Here is a 23,416-nt window from a genome sequence, read left to right as displayed (position 1 = left end):
TGCTCTTACATTGGGTGTGTGAATGTTTAGAGGAATTACTGTATTTCCCCATGTATAAGATGCACCTTAATTTTGGGGCCCAAAATTTGAAAAAAAAAAGTATTACATAAAGTTATTGAACTCAGGTTTTATACATCATAAACTTCATACAACTCTGTAAGTGGGAAATTTAAGTAAAAAAATCTACAACCACTGTATAAAATGTACCCAGTTTTTAGACCCCAAATTTTTCAAAAAAGGGTATGTCTTATACATGGGGAAATATGGTATATACTCTTGTTGGATTGATCCCTTTATCATCATGTAGTGTTCTTTGTCTCTTGGTATAACCTTTGTTTTAAAGTATATTTTGTCTGATAGAAGTATTGCTACCTTAGTTTTTGTTTGTTTGTTTCTATATGTATGAAATATCTTTTTTATCCCTTTATTTTCAGTTTGTGGTCTTTTTTTAGTTTTATTTTAAAATTATATTTATTAGGGTGACTGTGTGTGTCTTTCAATTTGAAATGAGTCTCTTATAGACAGCCTTTGTATAGGTCTTGTTTTCTTTCTCATTCAGCTACCCTCTATCTTTTGATTGGAGCACTTAATCTATTTACAGGTAAAGTGATTGCTAGGTATGTTGTTATTTTCAATTTATTGTTTATCTTTATAGGTTTTTCTCTTTCTCCTTCTACTCCTCTCCTTCTTTCTTTTTCTTTCTTTACCCTTTCTTCCTTTCTCCTTTTCTTTCTTCCTTCCTTCCTCCCTCCCTCCCTCCCCCCCTCTTTCTTTCTTTCTTCTTTCTTTCTTTCTTTCTTTCTTTCTTTCTTTCTTTCTTTCTTTCTTTCTTTCTTTCTTTCTTTTTCTTTCTTTCTTTCTTTCTTCTCCTTTGTGCCTTTAACATTTCTTGTAATACAGGTTTGGTGGTGATGAATTCCTTTAGCCTTTTCTTATCTGAGAATCTCTTTATCTCTCCTTTGATTTTAAATGATAGCCTTGCTGGGTAAAGTAATCTTGATTGTAGATTCTTGCTTTTCGTCACTGTAAATATTTTGTGCCAATCCCTTCTAGCCTACAAAGTTTCTAATGAGAAATAAGCTGACAGTCTTATGGAAGTTCCCACATAGGTAACTAACTGCCTTTCTTTTGCTATTTTTAATATTCTTTATCTTTAAAATTTGACATTTTAATTATGATATTTCTTTGTGTGGGTTTCTATGAGCTCGTCTTGTTTGATACTTCTCGGACTTATATGTCTATTTACTTCACCAGGTTAAGGAGATGTGAGTCCTTTTTTTATCAAATAGGTTTCAATTCCTTGCTCTCTCTCGTCTACTTCTGTTATTCCTATAATGCGAATGTTGTTATGCTTGATGTTGTGCCAGATGTCCCTTAAACTATTCTCTTTATTTTTTATTTTTAGGGGTTTTGCTCTTCTGATTGGGTGTTGTCTTCCAAATCACTGATTCATTCATCTGCTTCATCTAATTTGCTCTTGATTCCTTCTAGTATGATCTTTATTTCACTTATTGAGTCTTCATTTCTGACTCTGTTTTTTTCCTAATGCTTTCTATGTCTCTTTTTATGTTTCCTATCTCTTTGTTGAAATTCTCACTAAATTGATGTGGTCTTCTCCTTAGTTCATTGAGCTTTCTATAGCCAGTAACTTGAACTCTGAATCTTGTAGATGGCTTGCCTCTGTGTGGTTTAGTTCTTTTTCTAGGTTTCTCTCCTTTCATTTGGTATTTGTTTGTTTGTTTGTTTGTTTTGGTCTCCTCATTTTGGCTGCCTCTGTATGCTTATCTCTATGTATGAGTTATATCTACCATATCTCCAAGTCTTGACAGTGGTCTTATTCAGTAGGTGCCCTACGGGGGCCCAGTGGCACAGTCTTCCCGGTCACACGAGCTGGGTGTTCCAGGAGTATCCCTTGTATGGATTGTGTGTGCCCTCTTGTTGTGATTTAGCCTTGATTGCAATAGGTGAGATCAAGCCTTAAGCTGACTGGCTGTGAAGACTGGCCATAATCACAGCATAACCTAACCCATGAAACAGGATTCACCCCATCAGGGATCTGGTACCTGCCAAGATCACCTTTTGGGTGTGACATTTGTGTAGGTATTTGGGTGGTGCTTTATTGTGGTCTGAGGCCGGCCGGCATGTTGTTGGTTTTGTGGCCTCTTGGGAAGAATTCAGTGCAGGCTGAGGTCAGCTACTACCTGTGCCTGAGCCAAGGCCACATGGTAGAAGTTACTAAGCAACTTATGGTTGGCAGAGGCATGTGCTATGTATGGAGGCTTATGGGAGAGTCCATGCTGCAACTCAATGCAAGCTGCCACTCGCGCCAGGCCTGGGTCCATTCATCAAAAGGTACAGTGCACACTGAGGCCATTCACCACCTGTCTGGGGTCTGCAGACCTTGGGGAGTATTTTAGAAAGCTTCTAGCATGGCCCGAGACTGCAGGTGAGATACAGCAGCTAAAAGAGCCAAGAGCAGCGCACGAGTTGAATAGAGCATGGCCTCAAGGAGTCACCAGGATAGGGTAAGCAGTGTTTACCAGGTTAATATAGATGCATATTGGTGGTAACCTGACCCTACAGGCTGTATGAGAGAAGGATTCAACACCGGGACAATGATAGCTCTCATCCTGAGGCCACACAATTCATTTTCTCCCTGTAACTCTGTCTTTTTGCTCAGGGTAAGTGCTTGTAAGCTATTGAGTTTTGTGTGGACCCTTTAAGAATGGAATCTAATGAACACAATAGACTGGGGAACAAAATAGAAACAGAGGCAGGGTCACAGGACAGATGGACAGCTGTCAGAGGGAAGGTGGAAGAGGGGATGGGATCAAAGAAGGTGAAGGGATTAACAAAAACCATATATGCATAACACATAGATACAGACAACAGGGTAGCAATAGCCAGAGGGAAAGTGATGATGCAGGTGGAGGAGGAAGACAAAGGAGGGAAAATGGGACTCGAAAGAGACTTTGCATGGGTTGTATGGGGCATAATGTGGTGTATAGAGGTGTATAGAGGTTGTCATACTGAGTGGGACACTTGAAACCATGTCATAACAATAAACTTTTTAAAAAGGAGTACTTTTTGGTTTCCAACTGCCCTGTCTCACCGGAAGAGAATGCCTGCAGTATAGGATGAGGTGAAGCTTCAGGGAGTCACCAGGATAGGGTGAACAGAGTTTTCCCAGTTAATGCAGATTCAGATCTGGCCTTGCCTGCCCCTGCAAGCTGCATGGGGCATTAGGGGACTCAACACAGGGTCAGTGGTAACCCCCTACCCACAGTCCCTCAGCCCCCTTCCCACAAGCCACACAATTCAGTCTCTCCCTTTATGTCTCTGGCACCTTTTAAGCTGCTTTGTATTTGCTGGAGGTGAGTTCCTGTGAGTGAGTGAGTCTGAGCACAGGCCCTTTTAGAAGACTCCTGGGTTTCCAGCCACTGTCCATCTCACCTGGAGGGACAGAATTGGTACTGATCTTCATAGCCAGGTGTTGTAGGGACTACTCTTCGCACTGGATCCCTGGGCTAGGGAGCCTGGTGGGCTGAGAATCCCTGCTCCTTGGTGGGAACCTCTGCAACCAAGAGACCCCTCCCAATTCTCAACTGCCACACATGGTGTGGGACCAGCCCATTTTACCTCTCCACCCTCCTACCAGTCTCAGTGAGGCCTATTCCTTCTATCCTTAGCTATAGGAGTTCTGTTTAGCTAGTCTTCAGGTGGTCCTCTATGTTGATTGCTCTATAATTTTATTATAATTTTGATGTGGTCATGGGAGGAGAGGAGTGCAGCACTTACCTACTCTGCCATCTTGGCCGGAACTAAGTAGAAAATGTATTTACATGTAACTATAAAAAGGAAATCAGTATAGAGGTAAAGAAGTGTAGTAATCCAACCCGTGTAGTGTGGAAGAAACCTACTCAAGACACAAACTTATGTCAAAGGGAGAGGGGGAGGCCTGCCAAGGGAGGCAAAGAAGACCTCCTGAATCTCCTTCTCCCTTAGCTTTTATCAGAAGCAAAACAGGGGTAACAGGATTACAGGGAGGAGGGCCAGGTGATAAAGGGGAAAGAATGAATAATGGCCATTTTACTGACATGGAGAAAGGGCTAAGTTGGGTCAGTACATTCTTTTTCTTCTGCTAATTAACAAGCACAAAGGAAAGGGCAATCTAGAACCTCTAGGGCTAGGCTAATTTCCTAACGCCTGTTCACATGCATTCCTTTGTGTCTGCACAAAGGTCACTCACTCACACAGTTTCTTGGTGTTTGTATCCAAGAGACATTCAGGGCTTTTAACTAAAGTTACCCAATCCAGGTCATAGAGGGTTCAAGGTTATATGACTGATTTCCTACAAAGAAGGAAATGACACTAGAATGAGGCTGGGGGTAAATTTTACATAGAAAAGCAAACCAGTAAGTCTTATATAATTGCTAAAATATGACCTAAATTTTAATTCTGAGATCTAGTTATAATATTCACAGGGTCCAAAAACATAAAAGTAGCACCACCTTTTCCTGGGCACTGAGGTCTAGGAGAAGATGATTGATTAATTTAATTTTAAATATCAAAGGATGAATTTCTTTCACTGTTTTACATATCAGATCATCTCTGGCTTTATGGGTTACATTTACACTGGGGTATTCTCAGTAATCACTTATAAATTGGTGAAAACTCAAGTGACCCCAGAAGCAACTTCATCCATCAGTCAGTTGTATTTGCAATGTTAGACGTATGGGCAGGCATTTCTTACCTCTTGTGGGAAATAACAGCGGACTTAATTTGAAATCAGGCTAACTGAGGGACACTGGGAGCCTCCAGAGCCAGGTGAAAACTTCCCTGCAATTGTTTCTTCTTTTGGGCCTGAAAGTCCCACTAGTAATATCAATCTAATCCCATCCTTCAGACAAAATTTAAAGCTCTTACTTTGGGTAGAGTGAAAAGCAAGAAAGGAGGTCAGGAACAGAGGAGCTGTCCAGGTATGGGGATGGCCGTGAAGATTTGGTGGTGTCCTAGTTCAAAATTTTGCCTTCTTGTTGCCTATACTTGAATCTTGGTGAAACTTAATGGTTTAATAGAAGGAAAGATGGAAGGAGAGAAAGGCAAGAGGGAGGAAGGAAGGATGGAAAGAAGGGAGGTCAAAGGAAGGGAGAGAGAAAAAATAAAGCAGGCAACCTGTTTGAAGTACTACAGAGCTTTCAAGTGATCTTTGTATTGTTGGCTGGGTTAGAATTGCATATTAAGTTTGTATTTATTTTTTATTCAACATGTACCACAATATCTAATCTTTACCACTCAAATAAAACTTAAAGGTTATTTCCAACTTCTTCTCTGAATTTTTGTTAACTGTCAAAGGGGATTTACTCTGGTAAAAACCTGATTCAAACCACATTTTGCTAAGTAATAGTTGGCTTCAACAATTGTAACACTATTTGGCTTTGTTATATTCTTCCCTATTCCAGCGAGGGTTAGTATTTTATTATCTGCTTTTATCTTCTCCTTTCTTTCCTCTCCTCTCTTTCAGTCCTATTTTTATTTTTAAGTCATTCTCTTCTGAAAGGTACCTTCTGTCCATTTGGCTAAGGTTCTTGAGCTTATCATATAAAATAACAACAGCTCAACTTAAGTAAATGGGAAACATCAGCTCAACAAGCCTGATGCATCAGATGTAGTCATGAAGTTTCAAAGGCTTTAAGTATGGAATGTTTTTTAGAACTACTTAAAGAGAGATAATTGAATCACTCAATCCATGGGTCTGTCTTAACTTGGGATAACACAGACCTTTTTGAGATTCTAATAAAAGCCACTGACCTTATTTCTATGAAAGCAGAAACATGTCCATTCGTGAAAAAAGACATGTAGATACCCCCTAAAGCCCCATATACTTTTTAAGGACCTATAAATACTTTAAATGTGCTCCAGAAATGTAACATATATGAGTGAAAACTTAAGTAATACAAAAGACATGCTCAGTAACAGTATTGAGATCATAGATACAATGGTGTTGTAAACACTAAGTCAGTAATTTTTAGTATCTCTGTCCAGCTAACAGAAGCCATGCCTACAAAAGTATATACAGGCTGTCCCCAACTTTCATAGGTGGTATATTTCTGAAAATACATTTGAAAGTCAAATTTCTGAAGGTCGAACAATTTATTTATGCTTTATGAAAAGAATTCTGTTACCAATGATTAAAAAAAAAATGATGATCTCTAATGGTTCTTGTACCCTGGGCCTAGATAATCTGGAAGATAGAGGAGAACAGTCCCTGGCAGCTGGCCCAAAGCATCCCCTTTCCGCTCAGGAATGGGTAAGTAAGGCGAGGCTGCTCTCCTTCCCATAGGCTGACGACCTCTCCTGGTTCACCCACGGGGGCAATGGCACCTGCGATCTGCTAGGTGAATGGAGCCAGGGTTGGAGAACAAGGTCCTGTTCTGCCTGTCGCCTTCCACTTGCGTTAGTGATTTCCCCAGTGCCGCCCACCACCCTCCCTCCAAAGATTGTGAAGAAGCCGCTGAGACAGAAACAGAGGGCGATCTGCTCTAGATGGTGGAAACTGTGAGCAAGCAGCCTCTTGCTCCTGTAGTACATAGACTCAGCGAACCCCCCCCCCCCAGAGTTTACGTGAAGTGGACCCAGAAGTCCTGCCCCTGGCAAGGCATCCGATGTTGCTTTAGGGAGTAAAGGACCCGAGTTACTACTACATGCATTCCTGTTTTTTCCAGAGAGGAATGACCTTCCTAGTGTGACCAACTTGGTAAGTTGGTATGTGATAGCTTAAGATCATCCCTGCTCAGCTAATATGTGAAAGAGCAGCCTGCACACACTAAAGGCAGCGGGGTCCAATGTGGGGAAGAGTGTGATGGAGATGGCTGCTTGTGGAGGCCTGGCTGCCCTCCCCTACTTCATGTGCTCCCCAACTTTCCTCATGTGAGCCAAGTGGCCCAGATTGAAAGCTCAAGGACTTTTCGGCCCTGCTATTTGACTTAGGCCTTTTGACTTGACCAAAATTCCTATTGGTTTTAATTTGAGAGCTGGTGTTTCCTCCCAAGTCACAGAGACTTCAAATTCCCATCTCCCTCCACAGCCCCTCACGCTTGCGCTATTCTCACTTTATATATCCGGACTGGAAGAAGGACTGGCTTTCACACCTAATTAAGAGATTGTATTGCCTGCTGTTTCCTTTCTTGTTCATTTTCCCTTGTGCACAGGCAGCTTTTTATTCTCATGCTAAGTCGTATCCCGGACACCCGGACACCCGCAGCTTAAGGGACAGAGAGCAGCTGGGTGCCTACAAAATGGAGAGCCAGCCCTCTGTCACCTATTTCACCACGAGCAGGTTTTCCTTCTGTCCTCTCTCCTGCGTCAGTCCTGTCCGTACTGTGCTCACTCAAGGAGCACGATCGCTTCGAATACATGCTCACTTTCAATGGTAGAGTTCCTGGCATGTTTCTAGTGAATGCCTTCACAGACTGGCTCTGTGCTTTTACTCCAGAGAAAAGGAGACAGGTTAGTGTTGTAAACTACATAGAGAACTATTTTTAATCACTGATTTCACTGTGCCAGCAGTTTCGTGTTCATACCACTGCAGGGGTTACTAGGTGGGCGGTGGTCCCAAGTACACAGCGTTTTGTAAAGTTGTATGATTTTGTAGAGTTTGAGGAGTTTTTTCTTCATCTTCTTTTCTTTTTTTTTTTTTTTGAATAGGCTAAATGCCTATTCAGTGCCAATCTAGGAAAGAATGGAGTCAGCATTTTCACACCATTCCTTCCTATACAGTCCCTGAATAACCATCTAATCAAGATTTGTTTTCAATGAGGGACAAATTTTCTACACTAGAGTATTTCAGATTTATTCCGTTGGAATCTATACATTAATGCCATTGGATGAAAAGGACATGTTTCACAAAAGCCTGGACATTGCTTTGCTGTGGCAGAAACTTTTTCCCACTGTATTAGTGTTAAAAAATAAAAGAAAGCCTGGGAAAGGAACTGCTGCAGCATTGTGTGCCAGAGGAGCGAGGCTCGCCTGAATGGAGAGGCAGGCCCCCAGTGCATCTGTACCCCTGTCAGCACAGCCGATCCGGCCTTTCACGGCTGCTCCCTGCCGTACAGGACCAGTGTACTCAGAGACATGCTTAAAAAGGATGTCTATAAAAACCTGGCTAGGTTTGTCAGGTCAGGTTGTGTACATGTGCAGGTTAAAGTTTGTCTCCATGGTTTTTAATGATGGTGACACCATTGCTGCAATAATTATAAGTCAGATTACTTAACAGACTTGGTATATATGTGATTACTTCTGCAGGATTACCTGATTGTTTAGATAGGCTGAAGCAGTTTGTCAAACAAGCAGTTGAATTTTTCTCCTGAGTTTGAGTGTAGATGTGAACGTGTGGCTATGAATGCGTGTGTGTGAATGTGTGTGATATAATGACAGTTTTTGCTGTTAACCGTTTCCATCTCTGCAGCAACCTCCTTTGTCACTCTCACTGTCTATTTTTTCTTCTGTGTCTTGAGAACTAGGATGGCCCTAGGTTTTTGGGCAATCCAAGTTTCATTCCTCAGCAGTCTAGTGTCATGCGGTGAAAAGAGCTTCAAGGGACATGGGTTCAGATCCTAACCCTGCCATTTACTAGCTGTGTAAAACTTTGGGCAAATCATTAAGACACACTGAGACCCTCGACCTCCTCTTTTATCAAATAGTAGTAGTAGACCTATCCTGAAGGCAGATAAGATTGTTGTAAATAGCGGTTGAGATGCTACATGTGACAGAGCTTTGTACACTGTAAAACACTACATGAACATTAATTATAATAATTGTGATAGAGCTTCTTCCAGAATTATCAGAAAGAGGACAACTCTTCAACATATAACGTCTCTAGTGATATGCTTGTGACTTGTGCTGTGAGCAGGTGTGTGTTTAGAGAATATTTTCGCCTGTGGGGGCGAATATTTTGTCATATGACAATGGACCAGGCTGTCCACAGCCTCTGTAGAGCTGACTCTTGCCTTCCCATGGGAAGCTGTTTCATACTTCCGTCAGAGGTGGTGATTTTATCAGAGACTCAACTAGTTGTGGTGATCAAGGTTTTACTTAAAGGAAAGAGACCTTGTTGATAGTAACATTGTATATAAAAAAACCTCTACATTTTAAAATGATGCCAAGGTGAATTGTTTTATCACTTGTATTGCTCTATTTATATACTTGAAAAATATGTTCTTTACATTCTTTATTACATGACTGGGGCTCTGGTGAGGTCCCAAGACCTAAAAAAGGTGAAAATCATGCTAATTCATAGATACATATAGAAATCGCTGGAAGGCGTGCTAGAAAAACCTCTTCGCACAGCTGTTCAGCAGACTCTTGCATGCACACCTGGGGCCAGGCTTCATTACGGGCAAAGCATGCAAAAATACTGACGCAAATAGAGTATGAACTCTGGAATCAGACTGCTGGGGTTCAAATGCCAGGTCCGCCACCAACTGCCTGTGTAACCTTGAGTAAATTTCTTAATTTCTCTGGCCTCAGTTTCCTCATCTGAAAAATGGGGATAATAATACTACCTATACCTTGCAGGGGTCCCCAAACTTTTTACACAGAGGGCCAGTTCACTGTCCCTCAGACCGTTGGAGGGCCGCCACATACAGTGCTCCTCTCACTGACCACCAATGAAAGAGGTACCCCTTCCAGAAGTGCGGCAGGGGGCCGGATAAATGGCCTCAGGGGGCCTCATGCGGCCTGCGGGCCGTAGTTTGGGGATGCCTGCCTTAAGGTTATTCTGAGGATTAAATGAAATAATAGACATAGAGTACTAAGACCAATTCTAACAGTAGTTAGGGTTTGATAAATCATAAGCTCTTAAAAACACTGTTTGCTCTTATTGCTATTATTATCTTGGTACAAATGCATGGGGGACTCAGAAAGAAGTTGGAATTTAGTCTGCTGAATTCTTCCCTGATACTCCTTCTTGAGTTATTGGGGCCCTCCTTTGGGGCCATATTTTGAATTAACACATTTATAGAGGATTTATCATGATTCTTTAACCTTGCAAAGACAATGTCTTTTACATGAGTGTAAAATAGAAAAAATAGCCTAATGAACTATTTGAGTTAAGGAACAGAGCCAGTGTAAGTTGAAACAAGAAAGAATTCTCTTATGTAAAAATTTTTGCTAATCGTATCACCGAAAGTGAACAGCCTGTAGACATTTATTAAATTAAGTGGATATATGTGAGGCTAAGAAAGAAATGAATGATTGTATTAAAGGATGCGCTCACAGCTCACACCAGCTGAGCTAGGACAGCATAATGAGATTGAGTGAAGCTAGGTAGAAATTCTAGTTGAGCTGAGATCACTCTGAGCAGGTCCTCTCTCCTAAGGCAGAGAAGAAAAGGATCTGAGGAGCTGTCTGCAGGCCCTTACTTATGGGGTTGGTTCCCACAAGACAGAGGGAGCTGGGTCACAGACCAATAGTCAGTGGTACTTGAGCCACCTGGTTTTAAAAGCCCACTACTTGGCCTCTCGCAAGCTGATTGTTCAGTCATAAAGGCAAGAAGGGAATCGGACTGAGGACTGGTTTGTAGAGAGGGATTCTTTAGAACCATTTCAGATGTGAGGTAAACAAAAAAAAAAAAAAAAAGAAGAAGAAACCCCAAAGACTGATTGTTGTAGCCACCTGTTTTCTTTCTCAATCTTTGCCCCAGACATTATCGCTTGTCTGCACCGCCTGGGGCATAAAGCTGGCAATGGGTCCACAGGTTCTACATAGCTGACCATTGCCTCCCCACTGGGAGCTGTTTGATTCTTCCCTCCAGCAAGTGCATAGAGCGCCCAATCACCGCCCAGTCACCGAGGGTGTTCACACATCCCACTCCTGGTTTACTCCTGCTGTCCTAATTATTAAGTGTTCCTTTCACTCTCAAAGTACCCCGTCTGAATGGGAAACGTGATCATGTAGTGCATTCTGGTCTCCTATGTCAATGTTGCCATCTCTGACCTTTTTAACACCCTTTTTCATTAAGCCTCGTAAAATTCAGAAAACCACCATGTTGGATACAGCCACCCTAGAAAGTTCTCAGATTGTCAGAGATGACAAGAAGAATGTTGTCTGTAGAACGTTCTGTGGATACAGAGAGTAAGAGGCCAATGCCCCTTTAGCTAGCAGATTGCATTCTATAACTGGTCCCTCAGCTAGAAAACATGGTAGCCGCAGTTTGGTGAACATCTTAGTCTGGGTTGAATTTTCCAAGAATTTTTGTATACATGGTGTGGATTTTGAGAATATGCCATATAAATTAATAGGAAGGGAATTTTTTTTTTACTGTGAATATTGTTGCAGTCTGTAAATAAAATAAGGAACTTTGATTAGGTTGGGGAAAATGTGAGCTCTCCCAGAGGACCTGGGCTTAGGCCTGTCTCCAAAGTAGAGGTAGTGTTCTTTGAGAACAAGCCTCCCCTGGCCTTTCAGTTCTTATTTGCTGCAGCTGTAGGAGTGTCAGGCAGATGACCCGAACATTTATTAGGCTATTCCAACTGACAACCCTGCCTGAAGCTCTAGGGAATTAATATGGATTCAAAACCCCAGAATAGCTAGGACACTGTTGGGGCAGAGTTCAAGACCTTGTTCCTACCTGCAGCTTGACCCCTGTGCAAACCCTGCACGTCTCCCAGGGAGCCTTCTTGTGTCTGCAAGAGGAGTGCTTCCAGGAGCCATGAGCATTCCCCACCTGAGACCTAGGTGTTCGGGACGCAGTGGGCTAGTTCTGACCCATGCCCTGTTTTGTGTCTGCTTTGGTATACAGGTGACATCAGTTGTAAGGGGATGACCGAGCGCATTCACAGCATCAACCTTCACAACTTCAGCAATTCCGTGCTCGAGACCCTCAACGAGCAGCGCAACCGTGGCCACTTCTGTGACGTGACGGTGCGCATCCACGGGAGCATGCTGCGCGCACACCGCTGCGTGCTGGCAGCCGGCAGCCCCTTCTTCCAGGACAAACTGCTGTTGGGCTACAGCGACATCGAGATCCCGTCCGTGGTGTCGGTGCAGTCGGTGCAAAAGCTCATTGACTTCATGTACAGCGGCGTGCTGCGTGTCTCGCAGTCAGAAGCCCTGCAGATCCTCACGGCCGCCAGCATCCTGCAGATCAAAACAGTCATCGATGAGTGCACGCGCATCGTGTCCCAGAATGTGGGCGATGTGTTCCCGGGGATTCAAGACTCGGGCCAGGACACACCACGTGGCACTCCCGAATCAGGCACATCCGGCCAGAGCAGCGACACTGAGTCGGGCTACCTGCAGAGCCACCCGCAGCACAGCGTGGACAGGATCTACTCCGCACTGTACGCGTGCTCCATGCAGAATGGCAGCGGCGAGCGCTCCTTCTACAGCGGCGCGGTGGTCAGCCACCACGAGACTGCACTCGGCCTGCCCCGCGACCACCACATGGAAGACCCCAGCTGGATCACACGCATCCATGAGCGTTCGCAGCAGATGGAGCGCTACCTGTCCACCACCCCCGAGACCACGCACTGCCGCAAGCAGCCCCGGCCCGTGCGCATCCAGACGCTGGTGGGCAATATCCACATCAAGCAGGAGATGGAGGACGATTACGACTACTATGGGCAGCAAAGGGTGCAGATCCTGGAGCGCAATGAATCCGAGGAGTGCACCGAAGACACAGACCAAGCCGAGGGCACCGAGAGTGAGCCCAAGGGCGAAAGCTTTGACTCGGGTGTCAGCTCCTCCATAGGCACGGAGCCCGACTCCGTGGAGCAGCAGCTGGTGTCTGGGGCGGCTCGGGATGGTCAGGCCGAACCCACCCAACCTGAGCAGGCTGCGGAAGCCCCTGCGGAGGGCGGCCAGCAGCCACACCAGCTAGAGACAGGTGCCTCCTCTCCAGAAAGAAGCAGCGAGGTGGAGATGGACAACACGGTCATCACTGTCAGCAACAGCTCCGACAAGAGCGTCCTACAGCAGCCTTCAGTCAACACATCCATCGGGCAGCCATTGCCAAGTACCCAGCTCTACTTACGCCAGACAGAAACCCTCACCAGCAACCTGAGGATGCCTCTGACCTTGACCAGCAACACACAGGTCATTGGCACAGCCGGCAACACCTACCTGCCGGCCCTCTTCACTACCCAGCCCGCGGGCAGCGGCCCCAAGCCTTTCCTCTTCAGCCTGCCGCAACCCCTGGCAGGTCAGCAGACCCAGTTTGTGACAGTGTCCCAGCCCGGCCTGTCGACCTTTACTGCACAGCTGCCAGCGCCACAGCCCCTGGCCCCATCTGCAGGCCACAGCACAGCCAGCGGGCAAGGCGAAAAAAAGCCTTATGAGTGCACTCTCTGCAACAAGACTTTCACCGCCAAACAGAACTACGTCAAGCACATGTTTGTACACACAGGTGAGTGCAGGCCCCCGGAGGTCTGAGGGGCGGGGCTGAGGGGCCCGTGGGAAAGGAGGGGCAGGCCAGCAGGAAGGAGGGAAAGTTTGCAGTCACTTTTCAGATCCCAAGGAGACCCCGCTGTAAGCTATCTTTCAGAAGCTCCAACACAAAGCACCTGTGGCCCTGTCATAGGTGCACAGTACCCGGCCAACAAAAGACAAAATCACAGAAACCCTTTATGGAGACAGGCCAAACGGGGAAAAGCCTGATAAAGAAGCTGCAGATACAGCATTCCTTAAATACATTGAATTTTGTAATATGTTCTTTAATCCTTGGAAATCATATACTCCAGTCACCTCATTTTACAGCCCAAAGTCATTAGGCAGCGCAGGGATGAGGGTTTCAGGCTGTAGTGTGTTCTATATGAACCATTAGCGTGAAGAGGCCACAGCAAGGCCGGGGCGAGCGTAAGCTGCACCTGTGGCCCTTGAAATGAGGAGTGACGCGCTCTGTTTGCTATTGCTTATTCTCCATTTGCAACACCTAGAGACCACAGTCTGTTCTGGGTACTACTTTTCAAAGGATAATAGACTAATTGGGACGCATTCAGAAGAGTGTGACTAGGATGAGGAAGGGACACAAAGCCATGGTGTAGGAGTCACAGTTGAAGGTTCTGGGATGTTCGGCCTGCAGAGCAAAGAAGACTCAGGGCGTCCTGTGAGCCAGACTGAAGTAGTCCCGCTTCAGGGACCGCGTAATGGAGTAGTTAAGCTGGAGTTCTGGAGCCAGATTGTTTGGATTTGAATTTAGATTTAGCAACTACTGAACTTTGTCACCCTGGGAAAATTACTTAACTTTTCTATACTTCAGTTTCCTTGTCAATATAATAGGAATAATACTGTTAGGTCTCTCATATAGTGCTGTTTTGAGAATTAAATGAATTAATATATATGAAGTTCTTGAAACAATTCCTAGCACATAAGCACTCTATAAATGATAGTTTTTATTAGCAATATCAGCATTGCTTAAATGATTGGGAAGAAAGAGAGTAAGTTAGTTCTGTTTGGGTCCAAAAGGTAGAGCTGGACCAGTGACTCAAAACAATAAAGAGATTCTTTCAACTAAATTAAATGATTGTTGACATTCAGAACTGCTCTAAGATAGGATAGACAGCCTTCAAAGGGAGTGAGTGCCTATAATTAGAAGTGTTCGAGGAGAGAATGGGTGATCATTTCCTAAGGATGCTGTAGAAGGGATTCGATCATCAGTAGCTGGGCAAGTGTTTTATCCCTGGATTCGATGACTCTAGAGCTGAGATCTGACCTCCCAGCAGGGCCCTTTCCTGGCTCCTTAGTGGGACAGATAAAGAAGCAAGAACTCCGTGGAAACTCTTCCATGTAAGGGACCACAAAAGTGATGATTTCACATAGAGTCTCTTGTACTTGAAAATACCTATTTCAACAATCATTGTTATATTTTGAAATTCCTATTATGAGAGTTGCATTTCCTATAAACTTCTGGTTCCAGAATATTCTTGTTAAATGACAGATGAATTACCAGGAGAAAGTTATATACTAGAATTAGAATACACAAAATCAAATTAGTTCCTCAGAGCAACCTTGTGTCTAAGATCAGCTGGCAGGAGTAGCCAGGGCATAGGACGTAACGCAGATAATTTTAAATTGGGGAGTAGAGGGAAGGAAAACAGCAGACACTGAAATAAGGTATACAGCGTGAAAGTGAACAACTGCACTAGAACATTACTTAGGATGGACTTTTCTTTCTATTTCAACTTAAGTCAGGATATTGTTTAAATCCATGTATGCAAATCAGTTTTTTTTAAAGATGACAGTTTCACACCAGCAAAAGCATTCTGATGCACTACTGAATTTAGGAGGAAAATTAGGTAGTGGTGACTCCTAAAATTTAGGTAGTGGTAAAAGTGAATGCCCTAATAGCCTGAGATCAATCAAGAAAATCTTCCATGTAGTATAGGTATCATAATTATTTGATAAATTAATTAAATAGTAATATTTTATGGAGCAATTTATAGTTTTCAGAGTGTTCTCAAATAGTTTATGTTCTTTCCTCTTCTAACTAGCTGTCTTAAAACCTCAAATTAAGTTATGGGGATAAAGGAACCATTTATGGAAGTATCTTCTTAGCCGAAGTTGACTTTGCTGGTCTTGAATAAACATTTCTATTCTTTCCTGTGCATCTTTTCCAGTAGACCTAGCAGATTTAAAATTCACACATTCTAGAAGATCACATATTGAACTAAGGCTTTAAATTTGCAACATAAATTTTTCAGTGTACTCCTAAAAATTGTCTTTTTAGTGCATAAACACATTTATGTAGTGGAATCACCAGAGGATTCTGTGGTTAACCCAAATAACTAGATTTGCCCATAAGAAAACAAGCAATGGGTCTGCACATTTATGCATCATAAATACAAAAACTGCAAGTAAAACCATTTTATAACTCTAAGTAATGCTTAAAGTGTACCCTTCAGATATAAGGGTCCTCAGTAAATTATGAAGGAGTTTGTATTAGGATGTATAACATGGTCACATCTGAGGACAATTAAGAATGCACATATATCACTCTAGCACCTCATTTAAAAGAAACAACATTCTTCTCTTGTGCCCCAGAATTATTTGGCAATGTCATTTTGGAAGGCTATCTGCCTATCAAGACTGTCTAACTGAAGGAATTCGTAACCTAGCAAAGTTGAAGAACAACTGGTTTAGATTTTCAAAGTCAGACAGCCTGATCGTACAGAAGTAACACTGGACCTGGATTCACTGTGGCCCATATTTCAAAACAGAGTTTTCTCTAGCTTCTTGGGAAAACATAAAAAGTAGGGCCTCCCAACTTTACAAGAGCCCCGTAGAAAAGATAAAAATGTAGAGCAAAAAATCCAAATGTGGAACTACTTGAGAGACTAGTATGGATTCAGTATTCTTACCCATGTCTAACCAGAAAGACTCCTCCCAGTGAAAAAAACTACCATATTTCCCAAAGTTTTGGGTCTAAAACCTGGGTGCATCTTATACAGTGGTTGTAGATTTTTTTACTTGCACTTCCCACTTTTTTACACTTGTTTTTACGCTCATTGTTGAAGACAGTGATTCGTCATCAGACACAGATGAGGACAAGCTAATGGATGGGAGTTTTGACAGTGATGAGGAGTTGTATGAATTTTATGATGAGTAAAACTTGAGTTCAATAATTTTATGTAATACAATTCTTATCAAATTTTGGGCCCCAAAATTAAGGTGCATCTTATACATGGGGTCGTCTTATACATGGGGAAATACAGTAACAGAGCTAACAGGAAAGAAATGTAGGTCCTTGGCATCACAGCCACTGTGTATGGAATTGGTTTTGCCATCTCAGTAGTTCCAAATTTTTGGGGTTGTTTTTTGTTTTGTTTTTAACAGAGACAGAGAGTCAGAGAGAAGGATAGATAGGGACAGACAGACAGGAAGGGAGAGAGATGAGAATCATCAATTTTTCGTTGCAACACCTTAGTTGTTCATTGATTGCTTTCTCATATGTGCCTTGACCGCGGGCCTTCAGCAGACCGAGTAACCCCTTGCTCGAGCCAGCGACCTTGGGTCCAAGCTGGTGAGCTTTGCTCAAACCAGATGAATCGTGCTCAAGCTGGCAACCTCAGGGTCTCGCACCCTGGTCCTCTGCATCCCAGTCCGACGCTCTATCCGCTGCGCCACCACTTGGTCAGACTCAGTAGCTCCAAGTTTTAATGTAAATTATACTTGCTTTCACCAACATCAGAAAATCAATTTTGAAATTGGATTCCAAGTAAAATTCTGTATAGCTGTATGTTAATGACCCACATAGTCATTGAAAGGAAGTGCTTGAGACAAATAAGTAGTCTGTCATACTGACTTTGGAGCAAAGCTCTACCTTAGAGAACCGAGGAAGCCTGTTTATAAGCATATTTCCAAATTATTATAATACTAAAACTTAGAGTGGGGACATGAATGAAAGATGATTGTACTGGAATTAGATTATTTGGATTGAGTGTGGTTCCTATAATTGTGGCCTTATGCAAGTCAATTTCATAACCCTCAGTTTCTTCGAGTTTAAAATGGAAATAATAATTTGCCTGCCTCTTGAGTCGCTGTAAAGGTATGATGCACATGAGAGCTTTTCATAAAAGGTAAAGTAGTACTTACTGTTTTTTAAAAAAAATTATTATCATTATTACTTTAGTCCCCTCCTCCCTAGAGACATTGAGTTTCTGTGCTCTAAATCCAATCTCTGAATAATAAGCTCTCGGCATGTTTCCGCCCTCTGTGGAATTCAGGGGCTGAGGCAGTGTGGGACTCCTTCGGTTTCCCTTGAACGTTCTAATTCCTTAAGGATTTCTTTTAGAGCAAAAGAAAGTCTTTCACCTAATTGCTCTTTCTTCTGCCAAACAAACCATAGTAGGACTTCATCTCTTCTAGGCGTTTCCCAGGTTCACTTTACTGCAGCTTTATAAAATTTCTAAGGAAAGAAACCAAGAGGTAAGGAAATATTTGAAAACAAGAGAATCAGAGAAAAAACAAAGATAGCACAAACCATCCTGTGGTAGAACAAAGCAGGATTCTTCTATGCTTTCTCCAAGAGAGAAAAAAAATATAATCAAAGGGACTGGAATGGAAGGGAAAGCAGAGGACACAGAAGGGTAAGCCTGGGTGCAGTGTGGATGTGGAAGGCAAGCGGTAATGAGAATCACAGATAACTTGATGGTTATGGAAGTGTGACCCCATGCCAGCAGCATGTAATTTCTCGGGTCCATCCAGACCTGAGTCAGAACCTCTGGGGATGGAACCCAGCAATCTGTATTTTAACAAGCGATTCACAAGTTGGGAATCGCTCCCCTAGATGGCCGAGCTCAGTGGTCAGCAAACTCATTAGTCAACAAGCCAAATATCAACAGTACAACGATTGAAATTTCTTTTGAGAGCCAAACTTTTTAAATTTAAACTATATAGGTAGGTACATTGTTATTAATTTAATTAGAGTTCTCCTAAGCTGGCCTTTGCGCCCGCACGAGGTATTTTGTGGAAGAGCCGCACTCAAGGGGCCAAAGAGCCGCGTGTGGCTCGGGAGCCGCAGTTTGCCGACCACTGCCTAGGTGATTAAGAGAGGACGGCATTAGGCTGCATCTGTTACATAATATTGTTCTTTAAATTTCCACTCATAAGAATCTATGTGTTTGGAAAAAGTAAACTAGAGTTATGGAAAATAGCTTGATTTCATATGGAAGCAAATAACTCTAATATAAGAGATGAGATGAGTCTCTCAAACTGCAGGTGCCATGGCAAATACCCCTCTGGCACTTAACAGGTCTGACTTATATAATAATTATGTGGGTGTCTTTATACCTTCTCATTAGAATGTAAACTCTGTCAGAGCAGAAGCAACTTTATATATAATTTTATATCTATTAAAGATACATAGATCTTATACTTCAAATATATCCAGCATAATGCCTTATAGACAATATTCAACAAATAGTGACCAATGAATGGACTGAATTTTTCTCTGATGATGTCTAATCACTTCCAAAAGGAAAAGTGGTCTATTTCCACAGGGTGATTTACTTACTGTATCATGTAGTTCCATAGAAATAATGCAGAAATACTTTGCACATTTATATGTTAAGTGTTTCTCCAAGGATCTGAACATGTTTCAGATAACATGCTATTTGTTCTTACCTTGCTCTATGTAACAAATTTCATACATAATAATAAGACTGACCAACTGACCAAGATGCCATTCAGGGTATTTACTTACCACGAGGTATAGGGTTATCAAACTTAGCAAATGAAAATACAGGATACTCAGTTAAATTTGAATGTTGGACAAACAGTAATTATTTTTTTAGTCTAAGTATGTCTTATGCAATATTTGTGACATACTTAGACTAAAGAAATCATTGTTTATCAGAAATGCAGATTTTACTGTCTGTCATGTATTGTATCTGGCAGTGCTCTCCAGGTAGAACTTTCTCTTAAAACCCAACCTTAGGACTTGTTGCTTTAATATCTATATACAAATATATGTTAGCACATGTAGTTGCTTAAAAAATATTTGTTGAGTAAGCAAATAAATGTTCAGAAATGTGAGCATGCTTTCTAGGAGAATATAATTTTCAAGGGAATTATACATAAATGCATTATTTTCCCAGCAAGAACTTGAATTTCTTTTTCTTTACTATTTCATTTCCTTATTTGCTAGAGATACATTGTATCTGTGTTCTTCCTCACTTGTGTTTTCTTCACCAACAAATGTTAGATGTTTGGCCCTTTTTCTGAATCAAATCATCAACATCTCTTTCTATGGTAGGTACATTGTTATTAATTTAATTAGAGCTTTATATGCCCATTAGTGTCTGCTGAACATAAAATAATTTTGTTTACTTTGAGAAGTTTAGCAATTTCAGCCATGAATTTTATATAAATGGACGTAACAATGTCATCAGTAGAGTAATAATAGTGAGATCAAGATAACAATATGATAATTCTCAAATAGAGATTGGGTTATTAATTATATCAAACCATGGAATAATGAAAGAGTATGAGGTTTGAAGTAAGAAAGGCTTACTTTTACCACTTTCTGACTGAGTGACTTTAAATAAATTCTATAATCAATCTGAGCCTCAGATTTTTGCCATATAAGATACAGGTATTAATAGTAGTTACCTTACATGGTTGCTCTAAGAACCAAACAATATAATTTATGTAAAAGCGCTTAACTGTAAATGCTGTAAAATTATCAAATAATTTAGGAACATCTATATTATATGTTCATTTTGGAGCATCATCCAGAGAGCAGGAAATTGATATTCCAGCCCCTAATCGCCTAGGCTATCTAGGGAGTAGAGCAGAGGAAGGAGGGGATTATCTCTGGAGTCATACTCTCAGCTGTTACTGACTTGCTGAGTGACCTTCCGTATTTCACTGTACCTTTCTAAAGGAGATGCTGTCTTCTGGGGAGGTTAATATCTACCCCACTACTGAAGTTGTAAGAAAAGTCAAATAATGTGGGTGAAATACCTTGAGATATTGTAAATTTTGCTTACACCAAAGTATTTTAGTTGTCACTGAAGCCGCAGATGTTTTGTACTCATGTCCCCGGTAGGCAACCCCCCTCCCCCAGAGAACCGCATAGTCCACGCACGCTGGCACTGGGATCACAGCCCGGAATACAGAGAAAGGCTGCAGGTGGTTACCCCAGCTGTATCTCAGGTGTGCAGGCCCTCCTCCTGCCGGACTTCTCTGGTGGAGAGCAGACTTTGCAGCAGTGGAAGCTGATTCCATCTGAGCACCCTTTCCTTGTTGTCACTGAATCTTTCCCATTTCCTGTTCCAATCTTGATTCAGAGGACCTGCAATTTCAAAGACCCCCCTTTTTTTTTTTGTATTTTTCTGAAGCTGGAAACGGGGAGAGACAGTCAGACAGACTCCCGCATGCGCCCGACCAGGATCCACCCGGCACACCCACCAGGGGCGATGCTCTGCCGTGACCAGAGCCACTCTAGTGCCTGGGGCAGAGGCCAAGGAGCCATCCCCAGCGCCCGGGCCATCTTTGCTCCAATGGAGCCTTGGCTGCGGGAGGGGAAGAGAGAGACAGGGAGGAAGGAGGGGGGGGGGTGGAGAAGCAAATGGGCGCTTCTCCTATGTGCCCTGGCCAGGAATCGAACCCGGGTCCCCCGCATGCCAGGCCGATGCTCTACCGCTGAGCCAACCGGCCAGGGCCTCAAAGACCCCCTTCTGCTTCGTGCTCCCCTCTTCCTTCCCTGATGCAGGCTCTCTCACCATGCATTCAGGCTTGGTTCTCTAACCCCTCACAGCACTCGCCTGAGGAGGGTATTATGCTAGAGCAGATGATGGAGAAGCCTAGAGAATGGGAGAGACAGGTGGGAACCGTGCTCAGAAAAACATTATGGTAACAGCATTCCATGTCCTTTCTGCAACCTGGGAAAAGCTTAGTTAGAATGAGAAAGAATCAGAAGAATAAATAGGTTCTGGCTGAGCCCCTAATATAGACGTCAGTATTCAGAATTGGGATGGCTTAGCCTGTTAGGATATCTTTTACTTGAACATTGGGCAAACTCTCTCATCTGTTAACCTAACAGTGTCTTTTTTTCCTCCCTCCCCCCCCCCCCCACTTGTCAGTCATGGTACAGTAAGTGTCAGCTGGCTCTTTAGAGAGCATGCACCAAAACATGGAGAAAAGTTATGTGTTCACTACTCTCCCATCCCTGGAATAGTAAATGATGCTGCCTCCCCTTCAATTTGCTGTCTAGTTTCTCTTTCTCCAGAGATCAGCTGTTGCTTGCTAAGAAACCCTTTGTCTGTCTATTTGCTACCATTGTATTCATGACACCACTTCTGTCCTTTCGCATGAGTAACTGAGAGTAGGTTGAGTTATATACCCTTAACTCTGAATTACATAGCTGCAATATGGATTATCTGAAACCATTGTTTTTCCAAACCTGAGTTGGCTTCTCCACACCATGCAAGTCATTTCTCAGTTGGTTTCATTTCTGGTCAGTTCCTTTGTGCTATAGGGAACAGTTGAATTTTTCTTAAAATGATCACATACTCGGTGCTAAGTGCCTTATCTCTTTAATTTTCAAAATACCCTCACAAAACAGGTACTTACTGTATTATTCTCAAGTTACAGATAAGGAAACTGAGGCTTAGAGAGGTTGAGTAACATGCCTAAGTCACTCACCCAAGGAAATTGAATTCATATCTGACTCCTGCATCTAATTATCCCCAAAATGGATCATTTTAAAGCTACGGGGCTTATACAAGCTCCCTGCTCACATTATAATCCCAGTGTCTGGTTTTTACTGTGTGTTTTTTGCTTTGACTCTAATGAATTGGACTTGCCATTTCTGGCTGTGGGTTCAGACCTGGAAAACTACCACTCATCTTTACTTCATTTCTCCACACTGCGAGCACAGTCAGCAGACCACGTCCATCCCGTGTTTAGTGTTGAAAGCCCTTTTGGGATCGCTATAAGTAATATGCAGGAAAATAACAGGAAAGTAAGATATTAACACTTCTACTGAGTGATACTGTTTGAAATCCAGTTATATAGAACTGAAAGTCGTGGGCACCTGACTACTCTGAAAACACACCCCTCTTAATAAGACAGTTCCTGAAACGCCTATGCTCCAAACAAGGCCTTAATAATTATTGAGAGCACTTTCCTTTAAGGAGCTCCCAAGTGCTTTTCAGTGCAAGCGGTTTTTCCTCATTAACTGTCCTGCCTTTTTTCTGTGGCAGGATGCTTTGCCCTATTTAAAATGTGGGCCTGCTGATGCATTGAGTGGTTTAAGCAGGGTGCCCTCAGGTCATACACTGGCAAGGACTGGACTAGAGCCCTCAGGGGTTGTGGGCCATAGTGGGCAGAAAGCCACTAACTCTGCAAAGGGCCATGGCAGGTGCTCAGTTCTGCTCCTCACTTTCAAAAGGGAAACAAAGCCAGAGGGATAAAAACACTTAGAAAGCCTAGGGTCACACAGATAATTAACAGCCAACCCAACGCCCCTTGCATACCAACAACATACAGATAGATAGATCTGTGCAGTGAACGGAAAGACGACACCTGTGAAGAATCAATTTAAAGTCAGATTGGAAGGGCGTGAATGTAAAAAGCCTTCATCAGTGACCTTGCCTACAGGAAGAACACACTAGAGGAAGGTAAAAGTTTCACACGGTGGGAGCTCTTTAACATAGCAAAGTTCCAACTTCCTAAACAGCCAAAATACCATCTGGTACTTAACAAGGCATGCTTCTCATTAAAGGTGACAGGTAGACATGTTTTAAAAGAAATTGGCTGGTCTTTTACAGCCTATAGAAAATGTACCAAAAGTAGTCGATGGATGACAAAGGTCAGTTTGAGTCCCAAACATGTTTAAAACTGACGGAAATGTTTCAACTAAAAATAGCAATCATGATTCTCCCAGGCAGTACCTCATTTCAAAATAATGTATCTA

At 42.7% G+C, this 23,416-nt stretch overlaps 1 protein-coding gene across 15 annotated transcripts in view; it reads left to right on the top strand.

The window, feature by feature from the left end:
• Positions 1-23,416, top strand: part of ZBTB20 (zinc finger and BTB domain containing 20) — an 895,053-nt gene that overhangs the window by 847,659 nt on the left and 23,978 nt on the right. For 14 of the 15 annotated variants that reach the window (XM_066347052.1, XM_066347050.1, XM_066347049.1 and 11 more), the window contains one exon: positions 11,801-13,405. In XM_066347052.1, the coding sequence (XP_066203149.1) occupies positions 11,801-13,405 (1,605 nt within the window). Of the gene's footprint in view, positions 1-6,239; positions 6,311-11,800; positions 13,406-23,416 lie in introns of all 15 variants that reach the window. The other variant, XM_066347062.1, reaches the window with a different exon arrangement.

Source organism: Saccopteryx leptura, chromosome 8 (assembly GCF_036850995.1).
Source record: "Saccopteryx leptura isolate mSacLep1 chromosome 8, mSacLep1_pri_phased_curated, whole genome shotgun sequence".
NCBI classification, from domain to species: Eukaryota; Metazoa; Chordata; class Mammalia; order Chiroptera; family Emballonuridae; genus Saccopteryx; species Saccopteryx leptura.
This window is presented reverse-complemented; position numbering and strand designations above follow the sequence as displayed.